At 38.6% G+C, this 24,789-nt stretch overlaps 1 protein-coding gene across 4 annotated transcripts in view; it reads right to left on the reverse strand.

Moving 5' to 3' along the window:
- Window positions 1-24,789, reverse strand: part of jmjd1cb (jumonji domain containing 1Cb) — a 129,966-nt gene that overhangs the window by 8,846 nt on the left and 96,331 nt on the right. For 3 of the 4 annotated variants that reach the window (XM_017431846.3, XM_037981722.1, XM_025009500.2), the window contains 16 exons: window positions 23,725-23,830; window positions 23,399-23,523; window positions 22,739-22,882; window positions 21,983-22,024; window positions 19,582-19,852; window positions 16,954-17,502; window positions 16,528-16,870; window positions 14,053-15,004; window positions 13,805-13,960; window positions 11,950-12,122; window positions 9,278-9,440; window positions 5,180-7,592; window positions 2,686-2,887; window positions 1,664-1,878; window positions 1,000-1,152; window positions 99-188 (listed from right to left, as the gene is read on the reverse strand). In XM_017431846.3, coding sequence (XP_017287335.1) covers window positions 99-188; window positions 1,000-1,152; window positions 1,664-1,878; window positions 2,686-2,887; window positions 5,180-7,592; window positions 9,278-9,440; window positions 11,950-12,122; window positions 13,805-13,960; window positions 14,053-15,004; window positions 16,528-16,870; window positions 16,954-17,502; window positions 19,582-19,852; window positions 21,983-22,024; window positions 22,739-22,882; window positions 23,399-23,523; window positions 23,725-23,830 — 6,097 coding nt within the window. The remainder of the gene's footprint in view (window positions 1-98; window positions 189-999; window positions 1,153-1,663; window positions 1,879-2,685; window positions 2,888-5,179; window positions 7,593-9,277; window positions 9,441-11,949; window positions 12,123-13,804; window positions 13,961-14,052; window positions 15,005-16,527; window positions 16,871-16,953; window positions 17,503-19,581; window positions 19,853-21,982; window positions 22,025-22,738; window positions 22,883-23,398; window positions 23,524-23,724; window positions 23,831-24,789) is intronic. The other variant, XM_017431847.3, reaches the window with a different exon arrangement.

The following is a 24,789-nucleotide window of genomic DNA, read 5'->3' on the forward strand; positions in this document are numbered from 1 at the left end:
TAATATGATATTAACATTTAGAAAAATAGCACAAAAAAGCAAAACGGCGAGTGGTTATTGGATAAACTGGAAGATAAACAGTCCTGTATGTAAAGTACCTTTTCCAGGGATAATCTGAGTTGGCATGAGATGTTTGTGGTCGTGAGGTTGTCCTTTAACACACTTCAACCATCCATAAAGTTCTTTATCTAAACAGAGAAAAACAAGTCAAACAAATTTAAGACAATTACTTTATAAACTGCCAGGGAAGGAGGTTCTTGTGATCATCAATTTTTATTACTGATTAATTCAGTCTGATGATGAACTTCAGGATTGTTGCAGACTAAACTGTGAGGTTTTACTCAACAATAGCTTGAGTCACAAAATGAGTTTGAACCCCTAACTCATGTTGTACATTTTGATGCAGACATGTTAACTTGAAATAAATCGACACTACGTTCCCCTGGTTTTACATGTGTATCAAGTCATGTTATTAAGGGTGCGTGCTTCAGTGAATAAGAATTAAACACCCTTATTCCTATTCTCTCTGTTTGGAGCTCTGTAGCTCAGACAGACTTCGGAGCATAAACAGAGCTTTAGAAACATCAAAATTTATGTGTGACTATCAGAGTTTTCTACCACTCACAAATACAACAAAATTAGTAAGATGTGACCTTAAGGTTTTGTGCAGTGACTGTTTGAGTCTTTCAGTCTCCCTTTCAGTTTACATCTGCCTCTCAAGAACTTGGTAGTCAGGGAGTGACAGACGCAGGCATGGTTACCGTGGTGATCATAACAAGCCACTGGCAGCAGCTTCAACTCTTTTTTTTTTCATCTCGGTACCCTTTTACAGTTCATAATCAAAATGTAGGCAGTCTGTCTTAGCCTAGATTCTTAAAAAAGTTATGTTGAAATTTTGGCCTGAAGCTGCATTAGAACCATACAACGCTTCTAGAGAAATTTTCTAGTTGTTTAAATTTAATGTCTAGGGTTTTGACATAGCAAGCACTAAGCACTGACCTTTGGAGCTCCTCCTCTCCTTGGCCTTGTAGCAGTCCAAGCAGACAACAAATCCACATTTCTGGCAGACCCAGTGGATGTTAAAGAGCGTTGCTTCACATGCATCACACATCTCCCTGACTCCCCTCACTGCTCGTTTCCATGCCAGCTTGCCTGAAACACACGCAATATGGTAACATTCATTAACAAACCTGAGATATGACATTCTCTCCTCTCTCTCTCTATTTTATTTTCAGGCCGACACAATCTCTGGTTTTAATGCACTAACATGCTTCAGTCAAAATACCCCAAAAAGACTAAACCCAAGCTAGCTCCATAAACCCTGAGTTTGTCCCTTCATTCTACTGGGATTTGTTTTTGAAAACGGTTTCTTACATGAGTTATTTTTCATCGATGTTAACTTCTTTTGTTTTGCATCAGTGATTACATTTTAATTACATTTTATTTTTTGCTGTGACATGAGAAACACAAATTTTCATTTTTCTGACTGGGGGAAAAAAAAAAGTGCCTGAACTTTTTAATGGGAATGTAACAGTCAGATGTTTCCAAACTCTGGCAAACAGTAATATAAAGTGAAAAGTTTGTGGCATTTGAGTTAGAAATAATTTCAGACATAAAAACCTATGCTCCCATGCACAAAAATAGTATTTCTAAGAAAACTTACCATCTTTCTTAACCCAGCTGGCAGCAGTATTTTCAGTCATAACCATCTGACAGAACTTATCCCCTATGAAAGTGAGAATGTACTTGGCTATGGTTTGGTCCAGGTGGTTCTCCTCCACAGGCCCCGGGGCCCACAGGGCCAGGGCCTCATCATCAAACTGGTCTGGGGTGGAGAAGCCGTCCATTCGAATAACTCCATTTTTACTATAGGAAAGCCTAGGTGGTAGAAAAAAGGTAATAGTAAACGGAAAACCGATGTTGATTGTGGTAACTATCTGAGACAGATGATTTGTTTTTTGGGACTCCTGTAGGATCATGGCAACAGAAAACACAAAGAATATGTTTGGATAAAGTTTAATTTGCATTTGAATTAAAGAAAGAAGATGAAGTGACCAAAAGTAAACTTAGACTAGCTCACGTGATTTCTGTCTGGATCAGCTAAAAGGCAAAAAATATGACTTATGCCCAAAAAAAGGCCTTAGAAAACCCCAACATGGCTATAATTTGTTTAAATTCACAGATATTGAGCTCAAATTTGGAGTTGTTGTAGCTAACAGACAACAAATTCTTGAAGTGCTACTCATTGTGCAAATTCTCTGCTAAAACCTTTAGTGATAACTGTTGGACTCAATCCTGTTTGGCTGTTAGCAAAATACCTTATTGGGTATCCACTGGATAGATTTTAATGAAACTCTTTAAAAGTATTTACTGGATGTACCTCTCAGCTAACCAACAGTCAATACAAAAATGTCTCTAACTCAGTAAACTAAACAAATACCAAGCTAAAGTTTGATGTGGTATTAACTGAGTATCAACCACAACACAGACTTTGAGTGACATCTTGCAATATTGCATGAGATAGAGTATAATATTTTTTTCAAGGCTACAACTTAGTCATTTCTCAGCACAAGATGATGTTAGTCAAAAACTCTGACATGATAAGCGACAGGCGATATGCATAAGGTGATAAGATACATGTAAGGAAAATGCAAACTAGAGAGGAAAGATGAGTAAGTTCTTTACCGCCTGAAATAGTAGAAACGACAGAAGACAGGGGAATGTGCTGGCTCCTCGCCTTTTTTACTGCGAAACACTCGACACTCCCGACATTTCTGTAGATTGGGTCCAATTTCTGAGCACGAGTCATCCTGCAGGAAAGACTCCCCCGTCTGCTTCAGCTTCTTCACTTTCCTCCAGTCCTTCAGCACTGAGCGGGGGATCCCATCTGAATAAAGTCCACATTACTGAGTCACGATTTGTTTCATTTCCAGGTTTAGAAAGAGTTGCTCACAAATTTGAATGGAAGATATTAAACCACATTAACACAGAAAAAAAACTTAGAAAAAACATGGAACATGTTATTTTTCACATTCCAGGTTAAGATTACAGATTTTTTTGGATATGCCGTTAAAAGAACAATTTTAAAAAGCAAGTTTATACGGTAACAGCTAATGTGGGGTAATATACTATTTCTTCCTCACACTCACTATATAATGCTTGGTTTAAGTAACTTTTTATAAAGAAAAAGTTATATCTATACACTTGTTCATGCGCTAAAGAAATTCTTTGACTCAAAAACAATATTTTTGTACAAATTAGTCCATTCTAGTAAAAAGTTGGAAGTGTTTATTATTCAGTCAAATGGGAACTTTTTAAAACTCTTTAACACCAAAAAGCTACAATGTCAACACCTGCATCAGCTGTGGCTGTTAGAGAAAAGTAAAAATTTCACAAAGCAGATGCAGAAGATAGAGCTGTTGCCTCACCTACTGTATGAGTCGGTACTTTGGTTTCCTCCCACAAACCAAAAACATGCATGTTAGGTTGACTGGTAACTCTACATTGTCCCTAAATGCGAGTGAGAGTGCGAATGGCTGCCTAATTTGTCTCTGCATGTCCCTGTGATGGACTGCTGAACTGTCCAGGGTACCCCACCTCTTAACCCAATGACTGCTGTAAATAGGCCCCAGCTCCACACAATCCTGCGCTAAAAAGCAGGTAAAGAAGCTCAACGAATGGATGGATGTCAAAGAAACATTAAAATAATGAGCATTAAAACCGTGTTTTACTGTCCAAGTAATGTGGTTCAACATGCACACTGCTCTGTAGAACAGGTTTTCAGATTTTTTTTCTTTTCTTTTTTATATTTGACCAAAAAAATGGCCTAGGTACTAAGTGGACCTAAAAAATGGGTAGAATCTCCTTCACCCAAGGTGTTCTAAATAACTGTGAGAACCAAGAGACCAGTAAAACAAATGATAGCACAAGTCCAACTAGACAGTTTGACAAACCATTCAAGATATGGAGCTGAAGCTAATGAGTGTTTTCTTTAGACTTTCGCACAGCTCTTTTGGTAATCTAGCAGGTCCATTAGTTAATTTCCATAGGAGGTGTAGCTTGTACTGGTTTACTTCCTTTAAATTCACTGAAAATGTCAATAGGGGAATATCATCACAACTGTTATAGATGGCCTTTTCAAGATAACCACACAATTGTTACAGCCTGGTCGAATTGTGATAATTATTTCTGATTTGTGTTCTTATTCTTTTTTTTGCATAAAGGAGTATGCCCTCTTTTTCAGAGAGGATCTTTGAGAGTTTCTTGACTGTATCATTGCTGCCACAGTGAACCTGACTGAAGATTGTTAGCTACTATCCAGGAAATATATGGCAGTTTAAAATAGGGGTACACAATATATTGAAAATTTCTAGTAATCGCAATATCAGTGAGCACAATAAGGACTGCTTGGACTGAAAAAGATTCAGTTTTTGTTTGTTGTTTTGGCCTTGGTTCATCCAGAAGTTTCAACTTCATCTCGCATATTTTTGCACACTTCCCAAATAAATTGCACTTCTTTTAGAAATACTAAAGGGACTATGTTCTTTTTTAAAACTTTCTGTTAATATTAGGTTCAGAGCTACTAAACAGTTTTTAAGAACCATAAAAAGTTGGACTTTGTTACAAAAACGATGCTTTGAGCTGAACATTTGCAGCTCTTTCAATCTGCTATTTGCTAGCTGTTTGTTAGAAACTGGAATTAAAATACTCGACTCAGTGGAAAGGTTATGAAAACATTAACTGTTTAGCAAAACTCGAAGATACAACAATAAAACACAGGAGGTCAACTAAGGACAACAAACACCATGAATAACTTTGGAGAAATAAGGACATAATTGAATAAGAAAATCATTGAGAAGGACAGGAGCAATTTGTTTAAATGAACATCAGTGGTGAGTGAATTTTTTTTTTTTTTGTCTGGTTTTGCAGCAGTGGTTTCACTCAAGTGTTGTAGCCCATTTTAATGAACAAGTTTGTTTCCACACATATGTTTCATGATTGTTGAGGAATGTCTTAAATTTGTTATACATGTTGCTTCATACTAGTTGTGATAGCCAAACTTTTACAAAGCTGGTAATGATGAAACAAGTGCAGTTTACTAATATTATCTTGTCATAACTATTCTCAAACTTCTAAACAACTTTCAAAAATACATCAAAAATTAGGAGGTAGGACTTACTACTGCTGGCAAGTTTGAGTTTAGTCTTCTCTCGGGCTGATCTAAAGATCCCATTGGGCTTCACATCATCATCCTCTTTCTCATTGTCGCCTTTCTTCTTGGCCATGTCATTCTGTTTCTTCTTGTAGGTTGGCTTAGGCTGCCGTTTAGCTCGACCCTCCATCTTGCTTTCACTGGCATCAGAGTCATCTCCCCCACTTTCTGAACCAGAATCATAAGAGCGCTTGTTCCCGCGCCTTGATGGAGTTGATTTCTTTTCCTCTCCACCTCCTCCTGCGCTCTTCTCCTCTAGCTGCCTCTCTTTGTCCCCCTTGCCTCCGCTGTCTTTGCTCATCTCCACCTCATTTGAAGTGGAGGCACAGAGATTGACCGTACAGGGTTTGATCATATCTGTCATGGCGGTAGTGTTACCTGTGCTGGTTGTGGTGGTGAGTGTTTTTTCTACTTTAGTGCTAGAAGTGCTAACTATGGTGGATGTATTCCTGTCCTCCTCCGAATGCCGAGTTAACCAGGCCTTCTTCAGCTTGTGGTAGTTACTGGGCTGCCCACAGCTAACTGAGGATGACGCCAAAGACTGACCATTCGGTAAGGGGCTGGTCTTTTCTGGTGTTGTGCTACCAATAGCAGAGCTGTTGCTACTGCTGTCGCTTGAGGATGATGAGGCTTGGCTCGAATAGGGTGGAGGGGTGGAGCTATGATTCAGAGTTTTATCCACTGAATCCAAATTTAAAGAGAAGTTTCCAGCTGTTGAGGATGCAAGAGCAGTAGGCAGATTGCTTCTGGACTGGGCAGCAGCTAAAGCAGCTTTGTGCTTTTTGAGATGAACAAAAGGAGAAAGAGGTTGAACAGAGCCAGAAATGGAGCTAGGTGCTGTGATGAGGTTTTGACTAGGTAGGGGTGTCCCTGCTAAAGTTACAAAAGGTAAAGGTGATGTGGAACTTGGGTCAAAGCCCTCGTGGTTTTCTCGGTTGGGTCCTGAATGGCTAAGCACCCCGCTTCCAGTGCCAGTTTTATGGACTGCAAACTCATCTCGAGTTGGGTGTTCTGACTTGGGGGTTTCATTCTGTACATCAACAACTGATGAGACCACAACAGCAGACCTGCAGAAAGAACTGGCAGTGTTGGCACATGCAGTGTTTTGTATAACATGCATTGAAGGGTTTTTATACTCGACACACATGTCATCCAGGTTTGAGTTTGGTTGAATAACTCTGCCAGCTCCTGGTTCTCTAACACTGGATCTAAACCTCAGCAGTTCTCCATGAAGCTTGGATGGGTACAACATTCCTGTGGGGAACTCTTGAATAATAGAACTAGACTTGTTAACACCAACAGGACTTTCATACCTAACAGAGGTTGTTGGTCGTACAATGACTGATGCCATTGCTGCTTGGGGCTTACTCTTGGGACCTTCTTTTTCTATGGAAAACACACTTCCTCTTTTCTGAATCATCTCTCTGCTTCTCCATCCATCTGCCATTATATCCCCACTGATGGTGGAGGCCATGGAGGTGAATGTAGCAGTGATTCCATGACCTTTGATGTCCCTGAGTTCTGGTACCAGCGTTGGTGGCTTCTGCTGTTCAACTGATGCTTTAGTGCCAGATGTTGCTAAGCTAACTGGCTGGATGGGTGTGAGGGTTGGTGGTGACAATCGTCCCCCATAAGCAGATTTGTCCTTTTCTTTCTCTCGTTCTGCAGGCTCTTTGCATTCCAGTGCAAGCTGTGTGGGCGGATGGTAAACAGGCGCTCTGTAGAGAGATGGCATTGCCCTGAGCTGGTGTTGCTGATGCTGTAGGTGGTGAGGCTGATGATGGTGGTTGGAGACCAAGGATAATGAGGAGGGTGTGGCGGAGGGAGGGGAAATGGCAGGATTGTGGCGTTCCTTTCTGTCCACACTTGTGTGATGTTGAGGTTGGACAAATGTGACCTGCTGGTTGAGCTGCTCAGTGATTTTGACTGCTAAACCTTCTCCTCCCTCTGGTTGGTGTTTAATGAGGGGTGGGGGCTTGGAAAGGGAAGCTTTGGAGGTGTAATTTACCAAGGACTGAGCCCCAACACTAGTCCCAATCACTGGGGTTCCAACTGAGCCTCCAAGACTGTACCCTTCCTTGGATGGGTACAGCCTTGGAGGCTCATTCACAATGCTGTTGGACAGTGTGGTATAGTAGCCACTTTTTTCTGGCTGTATGACATGAGGATGACTGTGGCTAATCTTTGGACTTGGAGAGGCAAGAGGTGGCACCCGGACAGGGAACGCTTGATCTTTGCACCTCTCTCTGTCCCTGTTCATGATGGGGTCAGTGGAACGCTGGACCTTAGCGGTGAAAGGTGCAACTTCGATGCTCTCTTTCAGGATCTGGTGGTTATCCTCTTTGTATTTATTGGCTCGGTCTGCTGTCTGAAGTGCTTCCTGAGGAACAAGATGTGCAAATATTTTAAGACACAGAAAATAGTAACAACCCATGTTGTACTTTTTCCAACCACTTCAAAAGTACTTTGCCATGCAAATCATGTTGACCTTTTCAGACAAAGCTTCATCTTCTACACACTTAAAACATTTCTAATAAAAAAGAGATGTATTACTTTTATACACTTAACCCTAACCCAGGGACAAATTGAGGTTTAATATTTTCCCCTTGGACACTTAACTTGAATATTGAACTATCAACCTTAAAACACTGGACAATTGCTCAAAAGTACATTCCTAAAATATGAATATACTCAAAAATATTTCTGATTTACAGCACATCTTTTATTAGATAAATGCAATTTTTGTAAAAAATAGGAAATATAAAAAGATCAATGTGAATTGTTGCCAATTACAAGGACACAGTCCATGTATCTATTAATGACAGTAAAGTTGTGGTTTATTGTCAAGATGTATTTTTTTTAAGAAATTAGTTTGAAATAAAAATTTTATAGGTATAGAAACTTTAATCAGATGAAGAGCACTGACAGAAATTATTCAACATCAAAAAAACAATTACTTTTTGAGGTTTTTCTTACAGCATCTATTACTAGGCATGTCCTAAGTTGATCACAAGTATCAGATTGAAATACCGATCAAGGCAATTTTTATTTATTTATTTTTATTGGAGCAGCTGCCATGCTGTGTTCTTGATCCTATACAGCCTATGGTTTTACGTCACCCACACCACAATATGGCTGCCATACAGCTGCTGTTGGGATGCACCATGCCAACATGTCTACAGTATAAAAGTAGTTTAAAATACATAACAAGAGCAGTTTAGTAGCTAGTTGCAACAGCTGCAATTCAGGTGTTTTTTAATGGTGATAGCAATAGAGCTAAATGCAATACCACCAATATACTACTGTCATCATTTAAAATGCACCATAACTATCATCCATCCATCCATCCATTCTCTTCCGCTTATCCGGGGTCGGGTCGCGGGGGCAGCAGCCTAAGCAGGGAGACCCAGACTTCCCTCTCCCCAGCCACTTGGGCCAGCTCCTCCGGGGGAATCCCAAGGCGTTCCCAGGCCAGCCGAGAAACATAGTCCCTCCAGCGTGTCCTGGGTCTTCCCCTGGGCCTCCTCCCGGTGGGACGTGCCCAGAACACCTCACCAGGGAGGCGTCCATAACTATCATTTAAACACCAAACACTGATTTTGAGTACACTAAGCTCCTCCAGTTAACACTTAAAGCTATCACGGTTAAGCAACACACTTTGGAGGAAATTCTAAAGAGAAGAGAAAAATTTCTATGGGACAGTGAAAAGACAAATGATTACTGAATAGAAGTCTGGATGATCAACCCACCACTAGGATAGAGGCAGCAGGATTTTTGCCAACTTTTGAGTCACAGTATGTGCTACCCCCCTGACGCTATTCTACCAATTGCAACACAGGTTGCAAAATTCTCATTTTCCAAACTCATTTTACAGTAAATCACTCAGATACAATCAGCCTGACTGAAGTGAATTTTAAAGACAATTATTTTACATTTTTTCAATAGAATCATCAGTGTTTATTGAAACAGTTTAATCAAATGAGCATATTTTCAATATGTATATCTTTCACTTGTTACTAGTTTAACCACTGTTTAGAAAGTTGTCACCTCATAACGTCCGTGTACCTGTGTATTAGTCTGACGGGATTTGCTGTGTGGATCGAGGAACACGCGGTGAAGGTGGACATCTTTTCCTGTCGGGGTGCGACTTCGGTCCATCTGGTCCTGTCCAAGATGTGCCAATGTCAACGTCCTGATGGGATCTGCAAAGCTTTTCTTATCCACATCTCTGCACACAGACATTTTAAACATTTTGTTGCTTTACAAATGCTTTTATTCACATTTGTTCATCAAATTAAACATTTAAAAAAAAATTTTTTTGTCATAACCAGAGAAATTTTAAATAAATTTTGAAGGGTGCCAATGCAGCAGTGGCCAAAATACCAACATATATATTTTTTTGCTACAAAGCCAATCTCTTTTGTAATAATCTAAGCTAGTTAAAATTGCACAATTTACACAGAATCTATTGGGGGCAGCAATGATGGAATAATATAATAAAGGACCTGTTAACTAATAGAAGATCCAATGACTCTTCTGCTGAATCTCTTCATCAGGCAGGCAAAAATGCAAACTAGAAATTGAACCTCAAACAGACTGTTGCTGTGTGAAAAAACTAAGTTAGATCAAAAAAAAAATTTTGAGAAACAGAAACTTCTGGTGGCCTTGTGTATAATTTTTTACTTATCTACAATGCATTAGGTTACATTCCCACTGCAGGCAAAAGTGTCCCAAATCATTTTACTAAAGCTGCAGGAAAAGTAGAGAACTGAAAATCATGACCAAAACATAAGAATAGGAAGATGGTCACCAAATAATAATATGTGTACTTCAGTGTTTATGTATTGGCCCCCTTAGTTAAGCAGCAGCGGTAATTAAAAAACAAAACAAAACAACTTGCTTGGAAAATTTAAGGACCTTGAAACTAAACTAGACATGACACGTTTAATGAGATGTAGGATAAGGAAAACAAAAATCAGTAAAATGAAGATCCACTGTTGTTTCACAGTGACAAGTTCTCCTCAATACTGGACATGCTTTGTGTAATATTCTTGTTATGCTGTGCGTGTGTGCATGGCTGTTCAGTGGTGTCTAAAGAATGGTGGGTGGTTACATAAGCAGAGCACATGCAACTGAATACACAGCATTCAGTCTGAGCCATTAAAATACTGGATTAGTACCATGTCATTTAACTGACCTGCATCTTGGGTCTGCCTCAGAAATGACCACGCCTGTTTTCTGCTTTACAGATTGAACTATCTGCTCTTTGAACTTCAACCAAAAACAAAAATGTCAAGGAGTATACAAACAGATTAATCTGAGTGTCCAAATAGAGGTCACAGACACTCTTCAAAATAGAGTCTGGCTTGGTCATATTTTAATATAATATGGAATCACTTCCGAATTCTTAATGGCACTGAAAAATTATGTACATTGGATTTTCAGCCATTTTATCCAAATAAATAAATAAATAAATAATAAAAATCTATTAGATGACCTAAATGATATGAAATTATATGCAGTCAAGATAACCCATTCTAGGCAGATGGTAGTACTGCAAACTAGGGAATACATGTAGACTGAAAACATTTAAAATCAACCCCAGCGTTATGGAAACATTTGTTAGATATCAATTAAAACTGTAAAGGCTCGCATTGTTTTAATAATCACTTTTTATTTAATCAATTTTTGCTGTAGTTCAAGTTTGATCTAAATGTTATTACTATTCTGTTTAAACGTTTTGTCCTTTATCTCGTCATGCAGCTTCAAAATAAAGCATACCAAAACATGTGGCTTGATTGGGAATAGTGCGTTAGGACTTTTGGTGGCAGTGTGTCACACAATGCAGACAACATTCACAAGAAACTGTGAGAAAAGAAAAAAAAATGTAAATCAATATTTAAAAAAAAAAAAAAAAAACATAAGAAAACCCAGCCCTCTGGAGCATATATGGACTTTAAAAGTCGGAACATTTTGATGTTGTTTATGTTTTTACACAATGACATTTTATTTATAGGATTTTTACAGACTTTTTTCTCCCAAAAAATTTGAATAACTGTTAATGTCATTAACTTTTAAATTGTCTACAATTTTATTTTGCAAACAAGCCTCTTACTCCCCCAACTCTTTTTGGTACATATACAAATTATACACCAAAACATAGGTATTTTTGTCTTCTTTCACCCAGAGTGTCCCTCACTGCTAAATGACTTATGGTTTTAGGACTTAAACGTTTATATCCAACATAAAACCTTTCATGTGCGATCATCAGTCTTCTGTCACTCACAGTTTAAGAATTTCTGAGATCTGACCTCAAGTTTTGACACAAGTGTTTGTTTTTTGCCTTATATTCAGCTTGTGTTTCTCATTAATGTATCAGTCAAGGAGTGACAAACAAGTGTTTAGTTACCATGGTGATCATAATGATCCACTGGCAGCAGCCTTAATATTTATTTTTGATCTCGGTTCTCTTTACACTTCTTATACAGTTCATTCATCAAAATGTAGGCATTTTTTCTGAGCTCAGATTATTAAAAAGATTTGTTTGAATTTTGGGAGGTGACTGCATTGACACCCTTCAACATTTCTTCAGAAATTTATTATTGTTATTTTTTATCCTTTCTGGATTTTTAGCCAAAAACCTGCATTTATCTGAAGTGATCCCATAGTTGCACATAGTTGGCATCTGCATGACAAATTTCAGTAATGACTAAGTTAATGATTGATTTTCTGCTTACTCTTTCTTGACATCCATGGTGGTCTTCGACACTGGAGGGCTTGTGTTTGAGTTAATCTTGACAGGAGAGCAGTGAGTGTCAGCACTGGCCGGTCGGACTGGAAGGTGGTTCAACAATCCCAGACCATCACCAGCATTACCAGCTGTCTGATGCAGCCACGGACTTGCAGTATTCTGCATATAAAACACATACAGATAAATCATTAAACACTATGATAAACCATTACACAATGAACACACTTTAATGCTGTGTTCAATGCTGTGGTCTTGGCATCACAGAAATTTACAATAGATGACAACACTCATCGTCTACATATACTTAAGCACTGTCTGTGCTGGATGAAAAGAGCCACATGTTAATTTCATAAATTTCTCAAAAACTACAAGTGTTATCATGTGGTTGCTTGAGTGTCTGACAGTTAAACAGTGAGTGAAGGTCAGAAGACAGAGGGTTCCTCATAGACACATTAGACCACATTAGCAGCACTTGATGGAGTTTGATAGGGGTAGCATTGTGGGGATGACGCTGGGATTTTCATGCTGTGCAAATGTCCAGCATGTGGGGCAAACAGATGTCACAGTGGCCCAATGGTTACTATGGGTACCCACATACATTGTAAACATTTCAGTTGTCCAAGACAAACCAGACCAAGGGAGTATTGTCGTATTGTGCACCATGCACAAGCAAACACCTTGTGTCCACTGTGTCTCAGTGACTGGCATCAGCGGGACTACAGGTACATGAAACCATTTTTTGAGTGCCATATACACAAGAGCAGAGACTGCTGCATTTGGAGTGATGCTGTACACGGTAGGCATGAACTGATGACATTCAGTATCATTTTCAGGGATGAATCCTGATTCTGCATCACTAGATGACCATTGTGTGTGTGGATGGTGGCACAGAGGGGGAAGAACCAATCATGCCAATGTTATGGAGAGATGCACTGGTGTTCCGTATGGCTACAGAGTCCAATTTAAAGTCACCTCTGATAGTGATTCAGGGGACCCTGACGGCACAACATTACATCAGTGACATCCTGTGTATGCAGGTCTTACTCCTACTGACACAGCACCTTGGTAGTCTTTCAACCAGACAACACCTGTCCACACACGACATGTATTCAAGGACTGCATTCATCATGTTTAATTACTCCTGGGATCAGCTAGGTCCCAATTTTCTTTTCCCATATGAACATGTGTGGGATCAGCACAGATGTCAACTTTAATGATGATTTAGATTTAGATTTAGTGATTTGATTTAGATTATCCTATATTTCATTTAGATTATACATGATTGATTTAGAATACACGATTGTTGTGTTTTTCTTTTTTTTGTGTTTCATTCTGTATTGGATTCTGTTTTTGTTTCTGTTGTAAAGCACTTTGGATCGCCTTGTTGCTGAAAAGTGCTATATAAATAAATCTCACTTCACTTCACTTCACTTAACCCAGTGCTAATCTGCCAGACCTCAAGGGCCAGTTCCAATTGCTGTGGGCCGACTTGGTGCAGGAGAGGACACAACAGCTGCATGACTGTTTTGCTCTAAATGACTGCTTGTATGCAGGCACCGGAGGTGGGCACACCCCACTGACCTGGGACCAGCAATGTGTCCATGCTGCCAGCTCTGCTGTCCATTTGACCTTATATTGTAATAACTGTAATACACTGATATGACTTTTCAACACATGCAGTTTGGTTTAATTTCCATCACTGTCTGGGTGCTCAATTATTTTTGTCAGTGAGTGTTGTTCAAAATTATGGATTCTCTTCAGTCCTATTATCCTTCTTGCATTTTTCAGCTACACTTAAACAAGCACTAATAAACCCACAGACTTCCAAGCAATACACCTACCCTCCTGAGAGGACCTTCAGAATGGACTGGATTTTCAGAATGGACCCACTTAGAAGTGGGTGGCAGGTTGAGTCCAGGAGGGTAAGAGGTTGGTGTACCATTAGGGTACTGCCAAATGATTGGGTACAGTCCAAGCCCTGCTGCACTGGTGGGGCCCTAAAACAGAAACATGTTTTTAACACATCTTATGTTTAAACAACATGTTAAGCTAAATGGAAGGACACTATGTTGATTATCGTAATTCAAACCTGTAGGAACTGCTGCTGGTGTGTAGCTGCTGGGTGAGGGAGGGCAAGGTGACCTAAACCTCCAGGGGAGTCCAGCCTAGGATGCCCTCCAAAGAGCGATACTGCAGAAGGAGGCATTGTTGGGAGCATTCCGGGGGGTAAAAGGTGAGGGTGAGGTAAGGCTGAGGAGTGAGGAGGGGCAAGGAGATGGGAGGGAGTATGGGGGTGTGACGCAGGTGTGAGGCATGGGGAGTGAGAGGGTGGGGGATGAAGGTTGTGAATGTGGGGGTGTAAATAGGCTGTAACATGGTTAGAAGAGTTAGTTGAAGAGGCAGCGTTCTCTGCATCGGAGCGAACAAGTGCTGGGTCTCTGTAAACAGTAAAACTCTCATTCTTATCAATGATCAGCGGACTCTTAGTGCTGCTGCTGGTTCTGACTCCTCCTGCCTCTGACCGCAATGGCACAGGCTTGAAACAAGACCTTGGAGGTTCTGCTGAGTCTACTTTAGTGGGCGCACGGCCAGGTGGAGGTGGGGACGTATCAGAGTACCTCAGTATTTTATGTTTAGACACCTCTGGAGAAGTGTTTGGCTTCGGTTTAGAAATGTCCAGCAGGCCATGGTGGGGCTTAGCTTTAGGATGGTCAGATGGGTTTGTGTTAGGGTAGGGGTGGATCGGAGAGTTCCCGGGATGGTGAGAATTCTGTTTCAGGGAGTCGAGCTGAACAGAGTTATGGTTTGGGCTCATTTTGAGTTTAGTCAAGTCAGAGGGGGTGGCTGTGTTCAGCTTATGAAGGGGGGGTTGCTGCTGTGGATGTTTTCTCATCTCTTCTGATACAGACAGGTGATCTCCGTGGTGAAAAGGCGTGTAATGTTGCAGTTGTTTGTGTTGCTGCTGACGATGAAGGTGATGATGACATAAGACAGATTTCTCCTCTACCAGTGGCACAATTTCAGCTACAGATGTGACAGGCCTTAAAGACAGAGGAGAGAGAAATAAGACAAAATAATTTAATTTCAATCAGTATTTTCAATAAAGGAAAATAATGCACAGCTTGTAACACAAGTTTGTTTCTGTGCCTTCTGCCTTACATTGAAATAGTTTTGTGTTTAAAAAAACCCAACACATGTTAAATTTATCTTTCTATGGGCAGAATTTCTGTAGAAAAACACCAAAACATCTAACAAAACAAGTAATGTTTTGAAACACGAATAAATTATGAAAAGATTAATCCAGATGGATGTATTTTGCTTTTATTTGAACAATAGTGGTGAGTTTAATTTTTGGTTGGTTTGCTGCAGGGGTCTTACTACTATACATTTGATCTGGTTGTTCCCACTTGCACACACAAATACACACAAACCTGTTGTATAACTTTTGAAGGATTGTCTTTAATTGTTCTGAATAGTCTGCTTTGATCAAGTTGTAATTTGTTTTAATACGATAACTTTGAATTGGTTTGTATGGATGTAATTGTACTGTGTGGTTGTGTTGTCAGTTTACTACACGCCCACTTAAAGCTTAGAAAGACCAAATCAAAAACTGTGACCTCATTTATCAATGCATGTGGGCATTGTGGGAAACTAGGTAGATATCGAGAAGGTCCAGTAGTAATAAGCACCTTCGCTTCAGGTAAAATATTATTTCTATTATTTTAAAACTTTTGCCTCGGCGGCCAATCGAAGACTAACTTACATTTTGTAATTGATGTTATACTGTACGTTTTCTCACAGTTGCAATAAAGATCAATTTATCTACCTGTAGCAGTTTGGTGACCAAGTTTTTTTCAGCAAATTTCCAAACAATGCAGTTAGTTTTCTCAATAAAGGTTGGGTGAGATTTTGGTGACCACTCAAATGATAATTTTGGCTTCTGTCATTTGGCCAAGCTTGTGCAGCAATTTGTTTCTTTTCAAAACTGCTTTGGGTCTAATTTGTATAGGCATTTCTTATCACAGAAAAAGTTTTCATTACTTTTTTAATTTTAGATATGCTAGTTGACATTTACATCAATATTGACATTTAGACTCTGACAATAATTAAAGGCCTTGTATTCCCTGAAAGAATGCATATCGCCTGCTGCCTTAAATGACAGAATTCTGAACTAAGATCATCTTATGCTGAGAAATGACAAAGTTGTAATAATTTTTTTTCAAACCTTGAAAAATAACATTATGCTCAATCTCATGCAATATTGCAAGATGTCACGCTAAGATTGTGATGTTATGAATGACTTACCTGCTACCATAAAAAAATAGCTAAATATTTGTAAAACTGACCGAGTTAGAGACATTTTTGTGTTGGTTAATGTTGATTAGCTGTGGCAGCCATATTGAATCAGACTGTCACCAAAGGGTAATCAGTTACAGATGTACATCCAGTAATTACTGAGTGTGTTAAATTACAATCTGTCCAGTGGTTAATGAGATATTTTGCTGACAGACAGAGTTGACTCCAAATAATTAATGACAATTTTTAAAGAAACAACTAGTCTCACCTGATGACCTCAGAGGGAGCAAACTCAATCTTGCTGCTCACACTTTTGGGTGATGTAATACTGCTTCCTGTGCTGCTTGGCTGCTTCATGAGAGTCTCCAACTCCACCCTGCGACACCCCTCTGATGGAGAGGGTGATGGAGGAATGGGAGGTGAGGAGACCGGGGACGTGTTGAGAGGGAGGTAGGGTGAGAAAGCAGTGGACTCAGCATTCTGGGAGGCAAGCAGCGCTGACACGGCCTCTGAGCTCTCCTGGTGAACTGTGGCCTGCGCATCGTCTGTGATGTCGATGATACCGCTGCCGTGGAGCTGTGACACTGATTGTGTCTGGGATTGAGCAGACACTGAAACAGAAACATTAAACATCAGAAGAACACTAAACTACCTGATGGGATGATATGAGAGGAAGCTGTCAGCTGTAGCATACCTTTCGTGGTGTTCTTGCTGTTCTCTGTAGGTCCACTCTGGGTAATCTCAGATAACAGAGGAGTCTGTTGCATTGGAGACCGGCTGATCTGAGTATCTACCACCAATTCTCCCTCCTCCTTTGTTAGAATTTTACCTGACTCCTTTACTGTACTCTTCTTGATATCACCTGCTGCCTGAAGCTCCACCCATGGGGATACACAACCAATGAGTGATGAGGAATCATTCATCCTGGATCCCTTTATCACTTGCTTCTCATCTTCCTCCATTCTGCTAATGGAGCTCTGTGTCACATCACTGCTGCGACCCTTCAGCTCATTCTCAGAGTTGGGCTCAGATGAGGAGGAGGAGAAAGAGGAGGATGACGATGACGATGAAGAGGAAGAAGAGCACGAGGAAGGGGTTGTCCTCTTGTGTGGGTTTTCAGAGTCGCTGCTCTCTGACAGATCAGATGCCATGTCAGGCTTTAGCTTCTTCAGACCTGGCTTTTTCTCATCTTCTTCACCTTTTCTGCGTTTGTTCACTGCCAGCTTCACCTTGGTCTTTGATTCTGGACAAATGGATAACACAGAAGTTATTAATGGACAGAAACACACCCCAAACCCCCTAATGGCTGTAATTCATCATGCTTTATTACCATGCAATTTAAGTAGCTCAGAACATTCAATAAGTCAGAAAACAGACAGTGGAACCAGAGAGATGCATTAGCTTTAGGTAGTAAAAAGATTTATTTCTACATGCTCAAAAGAAAGAAAAAGAGATGCCAAAATTTTCAGGACAACAGCAGCAGAGCCCAAAGGATGCTGACTGGCCCATTATGTTAAGTTTTTGAAAACAGAACAAAAACAATGGTATATTTGTCAAGGAGAACTGTAAGCATGATTGTGTTTTCTTTCAGAGCCTCATGTAAGTGTGTATAACACACTTTCCATTTCAAACTTCCAGATTTACAGGTTTCTTAGTTAGTTTTTTTTTACAAATTTATTTTCCAAGTAAAAATGCTTACTCTTAATTTATAGTAAAGGTTTGGAATTGGACATATGTTATCTGTATACTCCAAACACCACAAAATAACACAAACCAAACACAAAAATGAATGAGTGATTCTAACAGACATCATTGACCAACAGTTGATACCAAAGTTTTTAGTAAAGATCTGTTGTGCAAAGAAATCTTGACTTTTATTTTTTAGAAAACACAACAGGTAAAACAATGTTTTATTCATACTCAACCAGACCTGGAAAATACATTACAAATTCCATACTCTTTAGAACTGCAAAGGAACCCAAAGGAAACAACTCTGTGTGAGAGCTGCCCTGTTTTGCAGACGAGCTCTTGTAAGCTCTGCAGCAGTTTGTTCTTAAATATTAGAGAGCAGGAAGTAAATGTTAAAAGGCAGAATTGCCTCTGAGTTGAGTTGATGCTGACAATGATTTTCACAAGTGCAACAAATCATTTATATGTGAAAGCAAAACATGAACTATTAAAAAAAATAAAAACCAATTCAGGAAGGAAAAAAAGTACTTTCTACTGTTAGCTTGACTAATTAAGCATTCAAATATCCTGGGAGCTGGTGTCTTTCTCCAATGGTCATGGTGGGGTAATCAGTGACAGATCACCCTGGTGTGAGTGCAAGTATAAATGATTGTCTCTATGTGGCCCTGCGATGGACTGGTGACCTGTGTAGGTTGCCAGGGACCCTCTCGCCCAGTGACTGCTGAAGATGGACACCAGCTCCCAGTGACCCTGACCAGGAATGAACAGGTACAGAAAATGGATGAATAGATGGAACATTTTCTTTAAGTGACTGAATAATCAGTCATTTTTTGGCCCACATTTCTTTATTTGTTTAGAAAGTTGTTTTTTTTTTTTTCCTTATTCAAAATCTATCATATTGTGATGAGTATAAATATCAAACTGGCTGCCATATTTTATAAAACTCAACGTGTATTAATCATTGAAAAACCCATCACCTCTATGAACAAGCTTTGACATGTTTTCTTCAGAAACTCTGGTTGTCTCTAAAAATCTAGGCTATTTAACCACTACATCACTAGCAGCCTCTGTACTGGGGCAGCAACAAAATCAATCCAATAGGCCTAAGAACTAAGGTGCTAAGCAACTGGTTTCTGACAATAGATGTTCACGATGAAGACTGACGATGAAGAAAGTGAGATGGAGGAAATCCACAAGATGAAAACAAGTTGTCAAAACATACTAGTGATCAAGTTGAAACGTTACTGAACACATGTAAAATAATAGAAACTAAGGCTCATTCCTGCTGCATGCAAACTTTGGTGTAGCACCAAGTTGTGTGTGAGATTTGGTAATGAATGATGTGTTTTTAGAAAAGAACCAATCGTTGCAATGAAATAATGCTGAAGCTATTTTGTTTGACTTAAAAAATTATTGTCAATACCAGTGGTCTGCTGGAATTGAAAAATATATAACAAGACTTTTGATAAATTATTTTAATAGAAGGTGGCTTTGTAAAGAAAAAGGACTATTGCATGAAGTTTTCATAATTAAGAACAATAAATTTGCTGTCGTTATAAAAATCCTTTGAATGATTGTGCTACCAGAACCAACTCATGAGCGCAGGAATCACTGTTATGGTAAATAGCCTCACCTCTGCACGTGGTCTCTTCTCTCCTCTCCTTTTCCTCTTCTGGAACGCTGCTATCCGATCCTTTCCTCCTAGAAGAGCGCGAGTTGCGTTGCTCTCTTTGCTCCCGCCCATTCCCACTCGGTGAGTGATGCAACTGGCTGACTGGCTGCTGGATCTGCTGCAGCTGACTCTGCTGCTGTGGGACCAGCATCCCCTGGGAGCTCTTAGGATTCGGTCCTGATGATGTCATTATGGGGCGGGGGCTGTTGGCTTGGGCTCGTGTGTAATGACTCTATAAGAACAAGAGAAATTAGGTTATTACTTACAGAAAACAGACATCCACAACCCCAGTTCTGGAAAAATAAAATAAAATAAATACAATGATTTGAAAATATCAAAAACTCTGAAATTGTTCCACTATTTTTAGATGCAGATTTTTTGCAGACTGGCCCATCTTTACTTTTAAAATGCTCTCTTTATACCCAGTCCTTACTGATCTGTTGCTAATTAATCTAATAAGTTACAAAATGGTTAAAAAAATGGTACAGTTTATTAGTTTAAATATTTGATTGGTTGGGTTCCTGTCATCTTATAATAACTCCAATTTAAAATATGTATAATGGTTCATTAGTAAGCTATTTCACAAACACCTTTAATTTTGAGTTGTAGAGTTACATACATATCATTTTATGGTTATTTGCAAAAGCTAAAAGTAGCAGCAGCAGCAGCAAGATGTAGTGCGTTTGGTGCAGCCTGGGTAACTTCCAGCAAGAATATATAATATTTCTATATGACTGTCAATGTTAAACTGATGGCTAAAGGTTCCTAAAAAGGAAAGTATGAACTGCTATCAAATTTTGGAAACTGGAGTTGTTTTAGGACGGCAGCAATCTACTTTGCTCGTGTCCTTGTTCATACCAGTCGTTAACTCGTCAGTCTGATGGAAATGAAACTTTACTACTCTAAACTGAGGTCGTTCAAAGAGCTATCTACAACAGGGAAGATGTTATTTATACCCTTTTCACTTAACACCACTTCATATAATTAGACTAAATCTGCCATAAAACTAAAAATTGTTTTGAACAATTAGTAATTAGTAAAATTCAAACTAATAAAAAAAAAACAAAGTAAGAACCAAATAATAATAATGATAATAAAAAAAAATTAAACAAAAGTGTCCATGAAAAAGGACAACAGGTCTAAGTTGAACAAAATAAAATATTTTATGCAGGGAAGCCAATGTCCACATACGACAAAGCAGCGACTGTGGAGGTTAGTTTCATCTGTGTGTGTGTGTGTGTGTGGTTGGGGTGGGGGTGCCATACTCCAATTTTATTTATTTATTTATTTTTAAACTCTGGATGGGGTGATGAAATGTTAAAACTAAAGCACAAAGTAAAGGGCAATGGTTACCATAAAATGCATCATTTTAGTTCTTGTGCGTGCTTTCCATGCTAAATTTAAAAAGTTAAAAAAAAAAAAACTTCACTTTGTTTTCTGTTGTTATTTCTAACATTTCATTACTTTCATAAGATAATCTTTGAAAGGCAGCTAGGTGCTGTGGGTTGTTTGAACAAACCTCTTTTTAACTTGAAGTGAAATCATTCAGGAAGAAAACAAATTTTGATGCTTGTGTTTAAAGAGCAATCTGACATATTTCAAAGACAAAGTGGAATTCAACAAAACCATGCTACTACACCTATTATCACAGCTGGCAGTGGTTAACAAATGAAATAAAAAGTTTCAGAGTAATTTTCATTTGTCAGACAATGACAGGCTGAGACTCTGAGGAGTGAAGTGAATCTAAACTGCCTCAGCTATCACCCGCCGCCAAAGGTGAAAGAGAGATAATGCTTTCAGTTGTGTCTGTGTGTTTGTATGATTGTAGTGTTACCAAAATATCTTGTGAACCACTAAATGTTTTGAAACTCCCAGGAAGTAGTTATCAGATGTACATCTACAACTGAATAACACAAAAATGGTCTTAACTCAGACAATTTCACTAATACTGACCTAAAGTTCGGTGTGGTAGACGCTCAGTGTCATCCTCAATAAATGCTCCAAGTGCTAACACAGCTCACAAGATCCCATAATATAACATGAAATTATTTTCAACAAAACATCATTTATAAGGTTTAACCAAACTGACTACAACTTGGACCTTGCTCAGCATAAGATGATCTCAGTCTAAAACTCTGACATGAATGGTTGGTAAAGCATTCAGAGAACCTTACAAAAGAAAGTGTACATTTCTTAAAGATGAGTTAACATATGTCAAATGTTTAGGAGGTAAAAAATTTTAAAGATTATTTAAGCAGAAAATTCAGACAGCTTTACAATAAAACACTTTTTTCCCTTCTTCATTTACATTTGAGTGCATTATGGATTTTATGGGTATAAAGGGTCTGAGGGGGAGGGGTACCTTGGAGTTGCCAGTTGTCCCGCTGGGTCTCCCTCCTGTCATCTTTATATATAAACAAAAATAAGGAACAACAAAAAAAAACAAAAGAATATAAGGAAAATGTTGGAGAGGGAGAGGTTTTGGTAATGAGTGTGGGACAAAAAAAAAAGAAAACAAACAAATGAACAAACAAAAGAATTGGCTAAATATGAACTTTCTTTGTGTCTTGTGATTTATTTTTTGTCAATAAAAACAACAACCAAAAACAACAAAAAAGATGTCATCAGCTGATAAAATGACATGAAAGGAGCTGAGTGATGATTGTGTAAGTGGTGATTTAGTTAGTGTTAAAACAAGAATAGGATTTATGTTTTACCTTCATTATATGCTGTACTCTTTACGTTTTGTAGCTGTGTATATATATAAATCTTACAAAACCATATTATTTTTCACAACTGAACATAGTAAATATATCAAATGTTTAAACCAAGAAATTGTACCACACTTTGGAAAAAAATAACATAATTTTGAATTTAATGGGATACATACTTCCAGATACATAAGGTTCGTCCTGTAGACAGTAATGCACCCTCATACCATCTCCTCTTTAGTGCAGAGGTTTGATTCGTTTTGATTCGTTTTCCGCTTTCTTAGTTTTAACATTTGATGCAATAACTATGTTCCATTGTGAATAAAATTGTGTTTATGCGATTTGCTAATCATTGCATTGCCTTTTTGGGACACTGCTAGGTTGTGTTTAAGTGCCTCTGTACTCACATGAGAAGAGTTGTTGTTCTGGCTGGATCGTGATCTTCGTCTAGATGTTATGCCAATGTTTTCTCCTTTCAGCAGAGAGTGGACAACGTCATCGAGAAAGGTCATCTGGATCATTGATGGATCCACGTTCTGAGGTTCTAGCACCTGAACAGACACTGTCATCATTTTACTCTGTCCACAATTTATATCACAATTATATCTTTAACAGAAGCAAATGTTCTTTTCTATGTATCCATATTATCTTTCCAGTCATCCCATTTATGCAGAGGATATAAAAAGGTCTTGAGTCACCCCTAATTTCTTTATACACTCACTGATAAAACAGTTCAGCGCCCTGAGTGGTGGAAATGTAATGAAAATGCATGTATTAAACAATCAATGTGACTTTATTAGAAAGTTTATAATATCAGATTAAATGGATTAGAGTTGGCAGTTAATGCCCACCAGTGCTCGATTTAGATGTGCAAGCTTCTTGTAAATCAAATTATTTACTTTCACATCACCATTCTGAATGTTAACCAGATTACTTCTAAATCCAAACATTCCTTCTGATTGATGAATTTTTTTTGTCAGTATGTTTTACAAAAGCATGGAATTTCTGTAGATGCAACTATTCATATAAAGTGCAGCCACATATTTCCTACACTTATGTATACGTACCTGATCGTTCATAACGACCATGTTTCTACTGAAGAGGTCGTGGTGTGTAATTATTCCAGTGAACCATTGGGTAGCTGAGTCTTGTCTGTACACACGCACTCGGTAGCCATTTAATGAGTAGGGTCCTGAAAGCAACACCAAATTTATGATTCAGTTGTTCAAGTTCTTTACACCAGGTTCTCATTTTTAAAAGATCGGTCAAAATGCTGGTGTTGAGTTACACAATCATCTAAACACGACAACCAAAAAAACAGCATAAAACAATGAATAAGCAATAAATGCTGGACAATGGATTGTATTGCTGACTTAATTATTAAAAAGTTTACCTTGCATAAAAATCTCCTGCACTTTCTGGTCTTTCAGCCAGCCCTTCACTTCTTCGTGGAGCTGAGGGTTGTCTCTTAACACTGGGTTCTGACTGTCTACCTCATCCTGAGAGACACACAGGACATCAGAGGATCAGCAACCCAACCAAAACCTCTCAATAAAAAGAAAACCTTTTATCAATTAACATCTTAAGGGAAAACAATTTTTTTTAAATACCTTTACAAGTAAGAGAATTAAAAATTTAATCCATGTAAATTTAATGTGCCATATTTTTATTTTATTAATAATATAGATAATATGGATAACAATATTGTGAGATGCCCTATGCATCCTTTGTTGATGGTCATAAAACAAAACAAACGTTTTAAACTATTTAGTAAATAAACAGACATGTCTATATCTGAGGACTTTAATAAATAAACAAGAATAATGTTTAAATGGAATTAAAAGTTTTGATAATAGACATTTGTGAGTAAAATTTTATGATCAAAATGTGTTATTTTGGTTAAACAAAAAATTAACAAAAAACAAACCTGCATTTATATATATATATATATATATATATATATATATTGATTGATTTTTATTTTCAAATGTGTCATACACCCTCACAAGTGCCCAGCCCACATGGGCTTACAAGACACATTAAAACAAATACAAACAAGCACACAAGCGGACAGATATAAACATTCAAAAAAAGAGACAAAAAGTGTCCTCTTTCTAAGGTGCCAGGCCTTCAAAATAACTGAAACAAAAAATACCTAAATAAATAATGCATTTTATCCTCATCTGCTAAATAAAAGAAATCTGGATAAACACATAAAACACTTTAGTAAATAAATCATTTCTCAGTGTCAAATACAAGAGACAATTAAAGCTGCAAGCAGCATTGGCGGCCCTCGCAGCTCAGCGCCGCTTCGGCCTTTGCGACCGCGGGAGCTCTGGCGACCGCCGTCTACGCTCTCGCGCCTTTCCTGCACCGTCCACTAGGTGGCGTTTTCAGCAAAAGTCCCAAAATGCCTTCAGTCAGGATCAGTACCAGTCCTGTGCCATGCTGTGAACTT

This window comes from Kryptolebias marmoratus, linkage group LG2 (assembly GCF_001649575.2).
Source record: "Kryptolebias marmoratus isolate JLee-2015 linkage group LG2, ASM164957v2, whole genome shotgun sequence".
NCBI classification, from domain to species: Eukaryota; Metazoa; Chordata; class Actinopteri; order Cyprinodontiformes; family Rivulidae; genus Kryptolebias; species Kryptolebias marmoratus.